Source organism: Sarcophilus harrisii, chromosome 2 (genome assembly GCF_902635505.1).
Source record: "Sarcophilus harrisii chromosome 2, mSarHar1.11, whole genome shotgun sequence".
In the NCBI taxonomy this organism is placed as follows: domain Eukaryota; kingdom Metazoa; phylum Chordata; class Mammalia; order Dasyuromorphia; family Dasyuridae; genus Sarcophilus; species Sarcophilus harrisii.
In genome coordinates this window covers 634,311,364-634,329,741 of record NC_045427.1, presented here as the reverse complement: position 1 = coordinate 634,329,741, position 18,378 = coordinate 634,311,364, and the positions used below count along the sequence as shown (strand labels likewise).

General features: G+C 35.6%; 1 protein-coding gene across 1 annotated transcript in view; it reads right to left on the bottom strand.

Moving 5' to 3' along the window:
* The window catches only part of DNA2 (DNA replication helicase/nuclease 2), a 44,232-nt gene that overhangs the window by 10,437 nt on the left and 15,417 nt on the right, over positions 1-18,378 (bottom strand). Inside the window, exons 7-14 of the mRNA XM_031956875.1 lie at positions 13,148-13,265; positions 12,480-12,645; positions 11,025-11,219; positions 6,366-6,596; positions 4,058-4,174; positions 3,871-3,980; positions 1,603-1,712; positions 821-1,045 (exon numbers count right to left, since the gene is read on the bottom strand). Of these exons, the coding sequence (XP_031812735.1) occupies positions 821-1,045; positions 1,603-1,712; positions 3,871-3,980; positions 4,058-4,174; positions 6,366-6,596; positions 11,025-11,219; positions 12,480-12,645; positions 13,148-13,265 (1,272 nt within the window). The remainder of the gene's footprint in view (positions 1-820; positions 1,046-1,602; positions 1,713-3,870; positions 3,981-4,057; positions 4,175-6,365; positions 6,597-11,024; positions 11,220-12,479; positions 12,646-13,147; positions 13,266-18,378) is intronic.

The following is an 18,378-nucleotide window of genomic DNA, read 5'->3' as shown; positions in this document are numbered from 1 at the left end:
AAAATACAGTCTAACAGTAGTTTGTGTTTGATTTCAAAAAACCTAAAAGCAAAACAGTAAGATTTTCTTAGTGGCTTAATAGCAAAAATCCTGAGCACTCTAAATCCTGAGACAGTCCCTTCTGAAACATGTTAGCTTCGAACGTAAACCAGAAAACATTATCAAAACAAAACAAGGAGGGACAAAGTCAAGTAGCTTTTCTAGACTACACCAACACAGATAAATAAAGAATTCATTGAACATATGAGTTGGAAGAGGTCTGAAAAACCATCATATACAACTCCTCATTCTTTAGATGAATGAAATGAGGTCTAGGAAGGTGAGATCATCTGCTCAAGCTTAGGTAGTAATAAGATAGCTGAGACTACGCTTTAAAGGCTTGGGTTCTTTGCCTAGAGCTTTGTTACACCACAAATATCTCCCACGTATTTCCAGAATGAAATCAGAAATCTTCATTGAACCAAATAGGGTTAAAAAAAAATTACTAAATCTAAAAAGAATAAAATGTCATAATCCAGTCACTTTAGCATTCAGCTTCAGATACTTGAGGAATTGGCTGCAAGTGCCTAAATTATGGTCTTAGTACAGAGTAGACATGCTAACAAGAACAAAAAAATCTTCCCAAAATTTTATAAAATGCCAACTAAGGATTCTCAGGTAGACTTTTAAAAATCTCTTCTCTATGGCAGCAATGAGGACAAAACACAGCGGCAAATAATGTATGGCATTGGTTGGGACTTTTATATACTCAATTTTTCTTGCTCATTATAATGCCACAGAAGTTAATGTATCAGTGATATCAAGCTAGTATTCTGCTTACTTGACTGTTATAGAGCTCCTCTAGACTCGTTAAGGATTTAATAGAATTTTCTCGGCAGATTTCTTCTTCTGTAAATTTCTGAATGCCAGGATGAACTTTTTGAATTTGGCCCAAACGCAAAAATCCTACTTTAAATTTCTTTAACTTCAGAAGAATGTTATCAACAGCAGAGTGAGTATAACTGGTCAACAAAACACTGAAGCCACAAGCATAGAGGATTCTTACCTAAGAAAATTTAAAAGAAAATTACTTTAAATTCTGAGTAATTCTTAACATATTCATTGCTATATATAGACATAATAGAAAACCTAAAATTTAACATCACAGGGTGAAAGAAAACATTTTTCCACTATTAAGTCAAACCAGTGAATAAAAGTAAAACAGTATAAACAAAATTGGTAATATTGTGCACTTAAACTGTGTTAAAACTTTAATCTTCTACAGAATTACTTTAAAAGTTTGCCATCATAAATGAAATCCAAGAAGAATATACAATATCCAATGTGTAACCCTCAATACAATTCACCACTTGTAAATGGAAGAACAACATATAAAATATACACAAACCATCACCAGAGACAGAAATACAAAATGCAACAAATATATCACATGATGGCAACCATTTTCTCCTTCAGGGTTATAATGTTGCTATCTCAAAATTGAAAAGGAAGGCCATTCCACAAAGATATTTTTCATTTACATTCAGCTTCTGTGAGTGCAGCTTTTGAATTAAAAAAAAAAAAAAAAACATATTATTTACAAGTAAAAATATAAATCCTTACAAGAGCACATATGGTCGTAGTTTTCCCAGTCCCAGGCATACCGACAATAAGCGTGTAGTCTTTTGAAAGAAGTACTTTTTTCATTGCTTGCCTCTGGGGTTTATTCAAACCTATATTTTAGAAGAAAGAAAAAAAATGGATTTAAGTGGTAAATAAAATGTTGTTAGAATAATATTTTAATTCAGACCGCTCAAAAATTATGATGTGGATTCCACCATCTGAAAGCAACCATGGGCTCTCAAGAGCTGGGCCACAGGAGCTTAAGGGCTCACCAAGTCTCTCTTGCTGGCAAGGCTTTTAGGGTACTTCACACAATAGGGGGAGCAGCAAGCCGAGACAGGGAGGCTCAGCACCATAGGCCAGCCAAGGGCCAATGAATCTTTTGGACACAACCATCCATGAAACAAAGACAAACACAAGATAGCCTGCAGTCTGCTGCCTCTTCCAGCAACACAAAAGCAGAAAAGGATGCCAAAAGTTACAAGGTTTAAGCACCTGACAAGTATCAGCTCCAGACTGGTGAGCTAAGTGAGATCCTTCCTCAGGGAACAAGTGGCCATATAATGAAAGGATGTGGAGCTGTTGTGGTGCCCTCCTAGCTGCTGCCAGACCAAAACAAGGGCAAGCTAAGGATTAGGACTGCACACAGGCTCTCCTTAAGGATAATCTAAATTATGTGCATCAAGGGCAGCCTTGATGAAAAAATGAGAGAAAAGGGGCGGGCTCTGGCCAATCAGCCACACAAATAAGAGAAACATACAGAAGATAGGACATCTCACTTGGCTTACTGTTTGACCAAAGTAAGTCACCTGATGTGGTGGAGAAAAACCGCCAGAAAGGCTTTCCTCCTATGTGATGTCTCTTATGGAGATTACTTGAGAGAGATTATAACAGGAATAACTTCATTGGACAACTACTTGATTAATAACATCCGTTGAGGCATAAAGGTGCTAATCAAAGGTGTTCGCTATGATCCTGGAGGATGTCGAGCAAAATCTAAATCAAAAGGGAAGATCCTCCAAATGTTTCTATTTTAGACAGATATTGTGCTTATTGTATCAGTCAGGAAAGATCTTCCTGATTGACATAATAAGCACAATCATTCTAAAAGCTAATAATAATCACTCAAGAAGGACAACCTAACTATGAACAAAAGGCAAACAGGGCACATGAAGAATGCTGATGGTCCTACAGGTACTACTCAGATAACTGGAGATGCCTAAATAAGATTGGGGGAAGATCATAAGCTGGACAGAATTTGGAAAATGGGGCAGTGTTTTCAATTATCCCCAACTTCTCTGTGAAATAAGAACTTATCTTTATTTTAACCACTAATACTCTTCCAAGGATGCTGAATAGCAGGATACTGCAGAATACTAGGATTTGGATAGCCAAAGAAATCTGGGCATGGAATAAGAATTTGTATAATTATATAGCACTAATAAGGGAGAACAGGTGGAGAATGCACACCGCTTCAAAAGAATTTACACAATAGAGTGAGATCTAGAGGAATGGCTAAATAGCTGATATTTCTATAGCATTTCCTATGTGCCAGACACTATGCCATGTACTTTAACATTATTGTTTCATTTGATCCTCATAACAGCCTTCTGAGGTATGTACTATTTTATAGCCCCATTTTTAGTTCCATTTTATAGGTAAGAAAACTGAGACAAGAATATTATTTTTCCCATCTTTTTTGTTTTTTTTCTTTCATGGTTTTTCCTTTCTTCTTCTTATTTTTTTTTACAACTTCACTAATATGGAAATATGTTTAAAATGATTATATGTATATAGCCTCTATCAGATTGCTTGCTGCCTTGGGGAGAAAAGAGGGAGAAAAAAAAATTGGAACTCAAAATCTTACAAAAGTGAATGTTGAAAATATCATAACATGTAATTGTAAAAAAATAAAATAACATTAAGTGAAAAAAGTTAAAAACTAAAGTTCTAAGAAAAAAAAAAAAACAACCCCCTCCCCCCTCAAAAAACCTGAGGCCCTGGATTACACAGCTAATAAGAATATGAGGCTGAATTGGCATTCAGATCTTCCTGAATCCAAAATTGCCATTCTATCCAGAGTGCCATCTAGCTATGTCTTTGCTTCCAAACCCTTTAGGTGAACTCTGATAGGTTTAAAGAAGGTCATGATTTGCAAAGAGAAAACATGGGTATGAGCTGTTATACAGGTGGGAGTATCTGCATTGATGAGATGCACACAATTCGAATACACACAAAAATAAAGAACATCAACTACAGCTTTTGTACCTTTTAAAATGTTGGCAACTCTATCCTTTGCTTCATGTGGAAGCACAGAACTCAGGTACTCAATAAACTGTGGTTCACGGAAGTCGATGATTAAATCTCGAAGCTTTTCACTGGAGAGAAGATAGGTGTTTTACTATGATATTCTCGAAAAGACTATTGAAATTTTGAGTTACTTAGTGCTACCAACCTGGCAGGGGTGTTTTCCATCAGTTTAGAAAGATTTCCTAAGGGAGTTTCAATACCACCAATTCTTTCTTCATAATCTAATCTAAACAAAGTTGACTTGGGTAATTTTGACAAATTCCTGAAACAAAATAAAATGCACATAAAGAAAACCACTTTTCGATGCTCCAAGTCATTATTAATCAGAGAAATGCAAATTAAGACAACTCTAAGATACCACTACACACCTGTCAGATTGGCTAAGATGACAGGAAAAAATAATGATGATTGTTGGAGGGGATGCGGGAAAACTGGGACATTGATGCATTGTTGGTGGAGTTGTGAACGAATCCAACCATTTTGGAGAGTAGTTTGGAACTATGCTCAAAAAGTGATCAAACTGTGCATACCCTTTGATCCAGCAGTGTTACTACTGGGATTATATCCCAAAGAGATTATAAAGAAGGGAAAGGGACCTGTATGTGCACGAATGTTTGTGGCAGCCCTTTTTGTAGTGGCTAAAAATTGGAAACTGAATGGATGTCCATCAGTTGGAGAATGGTTGAATAAATTGTGGTATATGAAAATTATGGAATATTACTGTTCTGTAAGAAATGACCAACAGGATAATTTCAGAAAGGCCTGGAGAGACTTACAAGAACTGATGCTGAGTGAAATGAGCAGGACCAGGAGATCATTATATACTTCAACAACAATACTAGATGATGACCAGTTCTGATGGATCAGGCCCTCCTCAGCACCGAGATCAACCAAATCATTTCTAATGGAGCAGTAATGAACTGAACTAGCTATGCCCAGAAAAAGAACTCTGGGAGATGACTAAAAACCATTACATTGAATTCCCAATCCCTATATTTATGCCCACCTGCATTTTTGATTTCCTTCACAAGCTAATTGTACAATATTTCAGAGTCTGATTCTTTTTCTACAGCAAAATAACGTTTTGGTCAGGTATACTTATTGTGTATCTAATTTATATTTTAATATATTTAACATCTACTAGTCATCCTGCCATCTAGGGGGGGGGGTAAGAGGTGAAAAATTGGAACAAGAGGTTTGGCAATTGTTAATGCTGTAAAGTTACCCATGTATATATCCTGTAAATAAAAGGCTATTAAATAAATTAAAAAAAAAAAAAAAGAAAAGAAAAAAAAGAAAACCACTTTTCATTTAGAAAATACCAATTTGAGTCAAACAAAGGAAGTAAACAACTAGTTAAAAAGATCAGCTCTGAACATGAAATTTAAATTATTTAGCCATTTTTAAAATATAGGAAAGACAAGTTCCTGAATGCAACTAACATAGAGAGAGAAAAATGTATTTGCTGGTAGTCTTAAAAATCTAATCAAAGGGCTTTCACCTGGAAAGGAGGAGGAAGAAAACTGCCTCTATATATTTCCCAAACTACATGCCACTCAGAATAGCTATAATGCAGGAAGAACAGTTACAGAAGCCAGAAGAAGGCCAATGAAAAGTCCTCAATCCCATCCATGGCCTTAGCAGTCCATTCAAAATGCAAAACCAAACAGAAATAAGCAGAGATTATGTATCACTGGAGAGGCAGCGGGCTGTAATGGAGGGAGGAGACTCGCATAGGCAAGTGGAGGTTCAAGGCCTCCCAAGGACTGCCAGTTCCTCGTATGGTGACTTTGAAGAAGTCAGGGCCTCTCAAGACACTCGCCACAAGCTTCTGACATCTAAGAAGCTGAAGAGTTCCTGAATAGTGAGTGTGTTGGGCAGAGAGAAACTGAAGGACTGATCCCTGAGGCAAGCAGGGAGAAGGCACTGAGTGATAGATCAGTTTAGCTCCATGGTCCCAACTTCTGGGGAGGTCCAGACAGAAATCCAAGACATGTCAGACTACCAAGACCCATACTCTGTAGGGTCTTGGGTAGCCTCGCCTTGACATGTTCTGTCAGAAATCCCACTCATGTCCCTGAGGTTAAATTTTCCCTAAAAAGTCACCTTATGGCCATGCCATACTGACTGCCCTCCTCTGGGTCAGTCTTTTTTCTTACCCTCTCCCACACCACATGGTATCTCCCCTAAGTCCACTATCCCGTCTCATTCTTATACAAATGTTCTTGTAAAGATTCCACTAGGGATTTAACCAAGGCAAAAGAGGCCTAATTTTTTTCTTTTTATCATCTATTAAACTACCTATCTTGACTCTCTTTTTCATTATCTATTAAACTACCTAATCTCAACATTCACAAGAGAACCTAGTTTGCAAAACAACTATTAAAGTTCTCTACCCGAATTACTTACATAATTTATCGATCTTTTAAAAAAAACAAAAGAAATGGATTCACCTGTCCAGTACACAGGTGACTGACGTCATGTTGATCTCTTTCACATAGCCACAAGTTAAAGCAAGCAGCTTTCTTTCTTCTCCACTTAAAACGACTCTGTCTCCTGCCATTAGATTTGTATTAGGTATTATTCCATTTTTACGCTGGAAGCTGTGTAAATACTGTCCACTACAAATAGTCTGTACATCTTCTGTTCTTATCAGATTTCCAATACAGTCGCCATTTTTCTCCCTACAATATGAAAAGAGATATAAGGAAACTTCTTTAAAAAAAAAAAAAAAAAAAAAAAAGGAAACTTCTTAATATAATTACATTCATGTCTTCCCAATATTGTATCCTTTTTTTTTTCCTTCTGAAACTATCAGATTTATGTTATGTTACCAAATTCATAAAATGTCTATTGTATTTCTGATTATCTATACTCATTTTTCATAATTATTTATTAAATATCTACATTTTTTGTTATTTAACTAACCCTAGAGGGTATGTCCAAGACACACGTACCCTGAAGGCTCTGTCTGATGTCAGCAAGAGTCAAGGCCATCCTTCTATTCTTCTCCCCCAAAAGAAAAATCCAATGTAAAGGCCTGAAAGTCCCAAGGTGGGAATGTTGAAAGGCCCAGGGAGTGGTAGTGCCTAGGGGATCCTGGGTCTCTAACACTCTGGCCTAAGATGCCATAAAGGGTCTTAAAGAGCCAGTGCTCCTAACCTAAAGAGATGCTTTACATTAGGAAGAATTAAGTTAGTGCAAGAAGCCATGCGGCCCAGATCAAAATTAAGCAATGCTGACCACCCCAATAGAAGAGAACAGCTCTGTCACAGAATCAAAATTCAATTACTTCTGCAGATCTAGAGATCCCCAAAAGGAGAGAAAACCTCAGAAATTTAAAAAAAAAATGGATTTTTCCACCTAGAAAAAATGAAGCAAGAAATAAAAAAGCCTTGAAAGAAAAAAATGAAAGGAGAATAAATAGCTTGGAAATTAGTAAATCATTCCCAAGTAATGTACTACTTGAAAACTAGAACAGGCCAGGAAGAAATCGTAACTTCATGATATAGCAGGAAATATTAGAACAAAATAAAAAAAGATGAGAGGAAGGTGTCTGATATCAGAAGGGACACTATTTCAATATCATAAATGGAAACTATCAGAATCAAATCTATCAGAATCAGAGGGCAAAATAAGATAGAATCTATCTATAGATCTCCTTAAAAAAAACAAAAACTGAAATATCCAAAGAATAGCATAGCCAAAATCGAGAGCTCACATAAAAGAAAAACACTGACAGCATCTAGGAAAAAGCAGAACACGTACCGAAGAATCACAGTCAGGATCACCTAAGATCTTGTGGCTTCTATTATGAAGGGGGATTGATCTTAAGATACAATGTTCCTAAAGGCAAAAAATACAGGCCGACAACTAAGAATAATTATGCTAAGCTGAGCATAATCCTAAAGGGGAAAAAAAGAGACCTTAATTAGAAATTAGAATATCTGGAAATTTCAGTTGAAAAGACCTGAGCTGCATAGCAATTGCTGAGAGTAAGAACATCTGAGGCCCTGGAAGGAGATAGAATAGTTCTCTCCTGGCAGATGGAGGAGATAAAAGAGAAAGGAGAAAAGGAGGAAGACATGATGTCACAGGAGTGGGGTAGGAAATTTGCTACTTTTCTTAAATGGGTTGCAGAGAAAAAGAGTATACAAGGAGGAAAGATAAGGGAGAGGACGGACCTCCCTCTTATCTGGACCAGATAATGGAGTGTTACACACACACACACACACACACACACACACACACACACTCACTCATATTCTCTCTCTCTGTCTCTTTCTCTCAGTTTGGTGTAAAAATACTTTGAATTCCAGAAAGAAAGAAGAGAGAATAATGGAGAATTGCAAGCAAAATAAACTTCCTGACCTTGAAGGGGGGATTAAGAGGATAAAAAAAAAAAAACCCACTAGAATCCCAAAAGGTGCCTAACAATTGGGCAATGGCTGAACAAATTTTGTGTAGGAATGAGATGGACTATTACTGTTCTCTAAGAAATAATGGAAGAAAAGATTTCAGAGAATCATGGGTCAGAGGAATCTGGAGAACAATTTGTACCAGGACAACACTGGAAAGAAACACAGCTTTGAGAGTCTTAAGCCCTGGGATCAGTGCAATGATCAAACATGTCTTTAATGAAGTACTTACTCCTAACTTCCTAACACAGATTGGGGATGAGTTTAGAGACAAGCATTTTGGGCACAAACACTGTGGATTTGTTTTGTTTGATCATGCTTATTCATTACAAGAGTTTTTCTATTTCTACTTTTTTTTTTTTAATAAATAGGAAACAAGTAGGGTTGGCAATAGGATGGGGGGAGGGAAGAGGGCCATTGAAACTTTTAAAACTGCAATGAAGAGAACAAAGGAAGTTCAAAAGGAAGCTCAAAAAGGATGATTTTGAAAGCAACATGTTATGGCCAATGCAGGAATAGAAGTAGTTTGAGAAGTGGGAGGCAGAAAAGACAAAACTTCATTTGGAAAAAAGAATTTTTCAAAAAGAAAAAAAAAAGCAGTCCCACCCCAAAAAAGAGCCCTATTGAATTTATCAATTTACTATTTAAAATTTTTACTTACTAATTAAAAAAGCAAGGAAAGTAACAATGAGATAGAAATATATGCTTTTATCCATACTATGCTGCACAATTCTGCTTGTTTGATGCTGAAGTTCAAAATAAAATTTATTAATTTTAAAAAAGAAAAAATAAAGAGTTATCACATTAGGCCATTTCCCTAGCTTCTTTCAAGTATTAGTTAAAGCCCCACTTTTATTCAGTTTAAATGTTTGACAGTCACTAATTTTCTCAGAATGTGCCCCAACATTTCAAGACATTTATAAAGAATTAGACTTATGGAAAAAAACAAATGTGAAAATGCACATTTAGAAAACAGGCCATCCAATGAATAGGAAAGGAAGGAGATAGCTATCAATTGAATAAGGGATGCACACAATGGGGCATAGGATGTGGTGAAATACTGCTGTACTATAAGAAACGATGAGCAGGATGACTTCAGAAAAAGCTGAGGTCTTATATGAACTGATAAAAAGCAAGATAAGCAGAAGCAGAATGTTGTACTCAATAATAGCAAAAACTGTGAAAGACTGAGCTATTATGAACAAGACAATGATTTGAGACAGTTCCAAAGAACTCAAGAAGAAAAATGCTACATAATTCTAAAAAGAATGAACTCTGAAGCATACTTCAACATACTTCAATCTGAAGCACACTTTCTTTTTTACTTTATTTTTCTTGGGGGAATGGGAGAAGGATCCTTTTTATAACATGTCTAATATGGAAATGTTTTACATGACTTCACATTTAAATAAGTATTATATTGCTACCCTTCTCAGGAGGTGGGAGAGGGACTGGAAGGAGAGAATTTAAAACTCAATTTTTTTTTCACTTTTTCAAAATTTTATATCTACTACTACCTTAATGAAACCCATGATTATTCCAAAGAGCCTGGCCTAAATGGTCACATGAGAAAAATCAAATGCATGCAAAATGTCTCCTGGGCAGATTTGCTACTGATGACCTGTTTGCCAGATCCAGTGAGCCTTTATCAGCACCTCTTTCTAGATCTGGGATTGCAGCTTACCAATGAGCAAGAGCCAGAGTAGAAAAGAAATGATAAAAAGGGTTTATTCAGAATGCATTTAATAATTTTTTTTTAAAAAGGAAAAAAAAAAAAGCCTGGCATAGTCACATAACCCAAATTGCCTCAGCAAAAAATAAAAAAAAATTAAAAAAATTTAAAAAACATTATTATGCCTTTTGAATAATTCCCTTATATAACACTGACTACTGAGTTAACTAAAAATGCACTTCCACTGAAATAATACATTTCTGATCATCCTTTTCTTGGTTGTGGATCATAATTTTGAGCATAAGGTAATAGGTAAGTGCAGCTTTTTTGGAAAATATGAATTACCAAGTGCCAGGAAGAGGATTTCATTATAAAAACTAATAGCTAATATTATTCTTTCTCTTGAAAATTTAATTGCTATTATTACACATGTGAACTTAGCTATACTATGTAAACAAAATAAAGATTTTAACATGAGCTCCCTCTATGGTTGCATGGTAACTCATGGCAGTTCCACACAGTAGTTGGTGCCCAAAAGGGGGGACGACTCCCAAGACTTGCATGTAAAACTAGTCTCTTTTTTGTAAGTTTTGTTTTTGAAATTGTGCATATAAAGCATCACTGAATCAATGGAACTATGAAAGAATTCAGCTGCTGGAACCATGCAAAACGTTTTGAATTACCCTTAAAATATGGAAAATGTTTTCTGAATGCTTTATATTCTTTCTACTGTAAATGAAAAATGAAGAAAATTTCCCAATTAAAAAAAAAGAAATTATGGGGGTATGCATCTTCAAAAGATATCAATTAATGCTTTATTTTAATTTTTAAAAGGCCTTAAAAGCACTCTGGGCATCAGCTGCTCCAGCCCCTCCATTCTCCATACAATGAAGCCATGCAGGTATCATAAATAAGTAGAAAAGCCAAAATTTCAACCTAGGCTCCAACTTCAAATCCAAGCTCTTTCTACTTGATTCCAGAGTCTACACAAGGTGTCTACCAAAACAAAACCTTCTGCTTACCTTTCTGAAGCTGACATTAACCATATGTTTCTGTGACTTCTCTTGTTATCCTTGGACTGGGACTCCAGGGTCATCATTAGATACCAAAGGCTGAAATACTGGAGATGGGAATGCTTCAGGTGCTGTGTAGCCTTTTCAATTTTAGGCAGCATGGCAAGTGGGATGAAGCTCTTGTCCATTTGTTGTTCGACTGCTCTAAATTCAAAATGCTGTGTCAGAAAGGTACTGGCGATAGTTTTGGTTATCACATTAACTATCTCTGAAGTAAATAAGAGTTTCAGGTTTAGCAATATAAATCACTATTCTCCTACTTTAGATATTCAATATTTTAAGATAATTCAAAAGACTTTTGATTCATAAAAGGAACACATGTGCAAAAATGTTTATAGCTGCTGTTTTTGTAATGGCAAGGAACGGGAAACTGAGTGGATGCCCATCAGTTGGAGGATAAATTAAGGCATATAAATGAAACAGAATATTAGTGTTTTATAAGAAAAGAAAAACCTGAAAATATTTAGATGAACTGATGCATAATGAAGTGAACAGAACCAGGAGAATATTGTTCTCAGTAACAGCAAGATTATGTAATGATCAATTATGATGACCTTGTTCTTCTCAACAATGAAGTGATTCAAGGCAATTCCAATAGACTTGAGATGGAAAAAACCATTTACATCCAGAAAGAGAACTATGAAGACTAAACGTGGTTCGAAGCATATTTTCATCATTTTGTTGTTATCTGTTTGCTTGTTGCTTTTTTCTTTCTCATGTTTTTTTTTTTCCTTTTTGATCTGATTTTTCAAGAATGGCACATATTTAACTTATATCAGATTGCTGTCTTAGGGATAATGGAGATAAGAAAGGGGAGAAAATTTGGAACACAAAGTTTTACAAAAATGAATGCTGAAAACTGTCTTTACACATAATTAGAAAAATAAAACACTATTCAAAAAAAGACATGTGACAGCTAAAAAAGGAAGGAAGGGAAGAAAGGAGGGAAGGTAGGGAAGGAGGAAGGAGAAAAGTAAGGAAGGAAAGAAGAAGGAAGGGAGAGAGGGGAAGGAAGGAAGAAGGAAAAGAAAGCAAAGAGGGAAGGAGGACGGGAGAGAGGGAAGAAGAAACTAATCCATACTGAATGACTGTAGTCTGTAGTGAGGACTATCTATGGAGTCATACATCGGAAACAAATGGAGGGAAGCAGCACTTTAATAACCGTAATAAATCCAAAAAGGTCAATTCTGTCATCATTGTTAATGAGTTCAGCTTAACTCATTCTATAACAAAATTGTGATAGCACTCTCTCTATATAGGAGGAAAGAATCTATATTGATCCATGTGTGGTGTGTAGGTGTGTACACACATATATATGTATATCTGTATATATGATATGAAAAATGTCCCCAATATAATTTTTAAAAGCTATAACCCAAATTTAAACAATATGAAACTCATTACCTGCTATAAAGAGCACAGTTGTACATTTGTGAGCAGTATTTACACGTATAACTATCATTAACGATCGGTGGCAACTGTGCAAGCTGGCTTTGCTCTTTTCCCGCAGTAGATTTTCTGACACCATTGGCCAAGTAGAATGCCATCTGATTTCTTAGCTTTAATAACTCTGTTTTTTTAAAAGAGAAAAAAATATTGAATTCAGTTTAATTTGATTTGATCATCATACATGCCTTCCTTGCGACATTTTAGTAGCCACTACTTGAATATCAAAAAAAAGAAAAAGAAAGAAAAATTGTAGACTCATAGATTTAGTCTGCAAGGGACCTCAGAGACCACTAGATCAAACTACCTCATTTTACAGATCAGGAAACTGAGGCCTAGAGAGATCAAGTGACATACCTAAGATCAAAAAGCTGATAAGTATTTAGGGCTATCTTTTAACCCAGGTACTCTTTCTTCAGGAATAGAATTCTAAAAGGTTAATGTTTTCTCAAATCTAAACACAAGAATTTAAATTTTTTCCCTTGTCTTTTGACACTTAAGACCACAGACAATGCTACACTATACACTGCAAAAGATCTGATAGTTTTCCAAGTATAGTATGTCAATGAAGGCAGAAAAACTTGTATTAACTGTGAAAAGAAGGGATACATTGATGGGGTCCTTACCTCTCCTATCAAGATGATTGGCAGGCACTGGGTACATGTTACCAGTCTGGAGGTAGAGAAGCCATCCAGCTTCTGGATCAGCCCTTCTTTCCTGGCTTAGTAATGTATAGAGAACAACCTAACAAATAATTTTAAAATTTCTAAAAATAACAGAAAAAAATACATGGTGCCAATAGCAAATATTTTCTCCCTTCTCAAACATTAACATCCCTCTCAATTTCACTCTCACTTTGAAGAAACATCTAAAAAAAAGCCATTTAAAAGCCAAAATAGAGAACTTTCCTGATTTTTGATTTACATTGTTAGCCAGAGTTGATGAGGCCAGAATTTGTTAGTCTTACTATATACTATAGTCATTAAAAGTTAAAGGTACAGAATCTTAGTCAGAATAACCATGCAAAAACAGTCAGTCCTAACTTAAGAATAGGTTCTTCCACCAAAGTTCAGTGGTAAACGGCTTGTTTGAAATCCGAAAAGCATTTTCCCACAGAAGCCATCCTCTCTGTGTTACGGAGGTTCCCAATTTGATTGATAAAGCACCTATAATATAATGTTAATTGAACTCCAGAACTTAACCAGTGTGTTTCTATTGAAAAACGCCTTCAAATTCTAATCTGGGCCTCATAGGAAATCCTTCTAGCTGGACTATGACGGAACCCGGGTTCCTCCTCATCTGTGCTATCCCCCTTGTCCTCCTGGACTCAAGGCTATTGGCAGGTACATGGAAGACCAAAGAGATCAGAGCCTGGGTGCCAAGTGGTAAGAAAAACCCATGGAAGAAAACCCAAGGATTCTTGTCAGTGTAACTAACCTCCAAGGCCATATTCTTCCTCCTAGCCAGATGCTTTTCATCTATTTCCTTCCTTATTCAGGGCCTCAGTGTTAAGATAGCCCTTTCCTTCTAATGCTTTCCATTCCTAATGCTATTATCTGTTCTTTCTGGCCAAGGTATCTCCCACTGGCTCCTGACATGGAAGAAGACAGTCTCACTTTCTGTAATTAATATAAGAGGCAGCACAATATGTTAATAGGCTCTCGTGCCTGGCACCCATCTTCACTTTATCTTTTTTTCCCTCAAATTCCATGAAAAATGTGACTCATTGAAATAAAAGACTCGGCTTCTCCAGATCACTCCATTGTAATCATTCATTGCCAGGAGCCCAGGACACTACTAATGAGGTCCTGAATGGTGTGTTGGACAAGAGAAACAAAGAATTGATCCCTGAAGCAAGCAGGCAGGATGCACCATTAGAGATCACTTTAGCTCCATGGTCTCACCCTCTGGAGAGGTCATCCAGTCTGAAATCTAAGTTATGTCAACCCCATGAAAGTCACCCTCTGTAGAGATCTCGGAAAGTCTCACCTTGCCATGTCCTGTCAAAAATCCCAGTCATATCCCCAAGGTTAAATTTTCCCAATAAAATCTACTTGTGGGCCATCCCATGGCTGCTGCCTTCCTTTGGGTCAGTCCCCACAGCACTCTCCCTCATGGTGTTTTTCCCCACACCACATGTACCTACTCTACGCTTCTCATCCCCACTTCTCTTTATTGACTAACTAATTTTTTAGGACGTCAAGTCCCTTTCAATATTTAGCTTGCCAACTAAAGACATGACCAAGTCTCATGGTCCCTTTCTCCTAGGTAACTATGAGTTCCATTGAGAAACTTGTCTTTCATATGTTTTCTCAGTCTATTTCAAATTTACCATTCCTATTTTTTCAATTCAATTTCAATTCAAATTTACCTATTCCCTGAAATAAATCTACTTTTTGCTAAAGAGAATAGATGATTGTAAATTCTTCACGTGACCAAATCCCAGCTTTTGGTGCCTACCGTCATCTGGTGTCAATATCACCCCCAAAACTACCACCAAGAGTAAGACTAGAACAAGGAAAACCAAGAACAGCTGGGAAAAGAGAAAACAGTAGTCAGCAATTTCCTCCTCCCTCTATTTTCCTCTTGCCACAAGAGAAGTCATCCTGCACCAGCCCTGGCAAGATTGGAACTAGGAGAAAGGTGGAAGATTCAACCGATACCTGGTGAGAGACAATGGGGAAGAAGAGAAAGGAGGAAGACCATCAGCCATTCCTGAGTGACTCTTTAGGAGCCAGCCTGGATAACAGCAGGAATGCCTAGTAACACAGGCCTATATTACGACAATGAGTGTGCTGACATCTGGGCTAGGAATTATTGTCCAGAGTGTCAAGCATCAATTATTTCAATGGCCCAATTTAGTATTCTTTTTGATGTCTGAGTCATACTATATCAATTTTAGTTTGAGAAAGCTACGAGGGACACAATTAAAGAATTCAGAGTCATTTATTTTCTAGGCAGTTCCCTAAAGACTAAAATCAAAATGATCTTAAAATAATTTCAACAGTTGTAGAACCTCCATAAATGCAAATGCATAAATATTACAGGTCAAACTGAGAGCTATTAACGACCTTTCATTTAAAGCATGATGAGTGTCAATTTATAAAAGATTCATGTGAACAGTAACACATGAATTATATTTGCAAACTGTTCTATTAGCTAAGTGCTAAATTTAGGTTTTTGAAAAACAAATATAAATTATTTTACTTAAAAACTGTTATGCCAATTCCAATATACTTAAGATGGAAAATGCCATCCACATCCGGAGAAAGAACTTTGGAGACTAAATATGGATCAAATCATAGTATTTTCACCTTTTTATTGTTGTTGGATTTTTTTCTCCTTTTCATGTTTTTTTTTTCCCTTTTGATCTGATTTTTCTTTTGCAACATGATGAATATGGAAATGTGTTTAGAAAAACTGTACATTTTTAACCTATATCAGGTTGCTTGCTGCCTTGGGGATGGAAGAGTAGGGGAGAGATGGAGAAAATTTGGAACACAAGGTTTTGCAAAGGTAGATGTTGAAAACTATCTTTGCATGTATTTGGAAAAATAAAATATTAATTTTATTAAATTGCTATGCCATCAGATTAAAAAGTTAAATTTCTTCTGTTCCTAGCTCAGTTAAGAAACAAAAGATTTCTGAAATTAACAGAGAAAGAGGATGCTAGAGATAAAGACTCTCCAAAGAAAATGTTAGTCTCAAGAGCCTTGCTATTTAAATCATTTCCAGGAATACTTAGGGTAATTCAGCTGCCAAGATAGTAAGGAATGGAAAAAATTCATATTGGAAAAAATAATATTCACACAGAGTTTGGTGTCTGAGTTTGATAAATTAAATTCATTTGAACATGGCAGGCTGTTTTGTTATTAAATAATAAATTAAATATTAAACATTTTGTTGTACTGATGACTGAATGCAATTCATACTTACTGCCAATGCTTTTTTTTCATGATAAAAATTCAGCTTTCATTCAATAATTCAACTTTAAAGTTTACTAAAGATTTGGACTTCAACAAAAGATTTGGCAATTGTCAATGGTGTAAAATTATCCATGCATATAACTGTAAATAAAAAGTTATAATAATAAAAAAAAAAAAAGACATGAACTTCAAGCTTAAGCTGAAGCTTAAAAATTTAAAGCTTGAAGGATTTTTAGGTTACCATTGAAGTACAAAGGACAGGTAATGCTAACCCTACTTTGTTGTTATTGATGATCACTCGTTTCAGCACTGTCAGATTCCTTGTGACCCCATTTGGGGTTTTCTTACTGCCAATGCTTTAACACAATTTCAAAAGATCCACATACAGATGGAAATTGTACATATGTATAAACAACTACTCACATCCCATTCCACCATAATTCCTCCACCAATTTTCCCACCCAAAGTGCCAGTCAGCCAACTCCCCATGCCCAACAAAAGGAGGGGAAGGAAGTTTGCCAATATGATTTTGGAGAGCTAGTCTGGAACCTTAACACATATCATAATATTGTTTAAATGTTGAAAATGGTCTACAAGTTCCAAATAATCAATTTAGAAATGGACTTTTGGCATGAAATCAGGGACGAGCTACTAATTAAAATAAGGAAGTCCCAAAGTTAAGATTTACCTATTGTACTCTTACATATTTAGAATTCTATTTTTATTTTCTGCACATTAAATATATAGTGTTCTCACTATAAATTTGTTCTAGAAAGCAGAAATTTGGTCTTTGCAACAAAAAGTGCTGACTTCTTATACTATACTTGCCCCTAAATCATATACGATTCATCTTTTATTTTCAGAGAAGTTGAACAAAATGAAAGAATTCACCTTGGTGGCACAGCAAGTGAGCCATTTTTCAGACTCCTAAGTGTTTTGGCCCAGGTGATTTCAGTCAAACCTGTCTGCAAAAATCAAGTGAAAAGTTTGAAGTTTCCCCTGATGCTCTCCAAGCACATGGCTTCAAATATTTACAACATTATAAAGGATTAGTTAATCCTTTCTCTTCAAATCTGGCTCCATCTGCCCTGCTCATGAGGACCACAAGTGGGTCAAATTTCAAAACTACAGCTTCAGTCCAAGTTACACAATTTTCAAGTACAAAACTAAAGCCTTAGGAGAAATAAAATGATTTCTCCTCTTTCAATCCTCAACATCTGTAAAGTCAGAAGCTGCAGAAATAGAACCAAAAATTACTCTGGGCTTGAATCTAAAACTTAAAATTTTCATTTCAAAAGTGTGTTATCTAGAACATTTTTAGCAGCTACAAAGATGCAAAGTTCCTTGAGTTAAAATTCACTCCAAAACCCAGATGTAACACAAACATATTTTATATAACATCTTTTTATGATTTAAAGGTTTTTTAGATATGAAAAAGGAATGGCTTACTCTCCATAATACAAATTCATGTAGAAGATATATATAAATTTTTTTCATTACCAATCTACAACAGATGATATTATTATAATTATGTTATAATCAATGTTTCCTGATATATAAATAAGTGATAATATGGTTTTAATTTATTATGGCAATGACTTAGATTTTATTTCCTTCCCTCAAAAATAGTCAGAAGTATTTAGTTTTAATGTCTGTGTTCCAAGAACATTTAGGTTTTCAGCTTATTTGAAAGTCACAACTTATATCTACTTCAGCTGAATCTCAAATCATAAAAACATTTAATATACCAGTAATATAATTTCCCTATTTAATCTTAGATGAAATTCAATAATTGTGAGGGAGAGAAGGAGGGAATTAAAAGGGTAAATTTACAACTCTGCTACTTTCCTTACTTTTTCCCAAAATTTCTGCCCCAATATTATACATTTCTAAGATAAATTTCCTTAAAATGGATCAACAGGAAACATTTC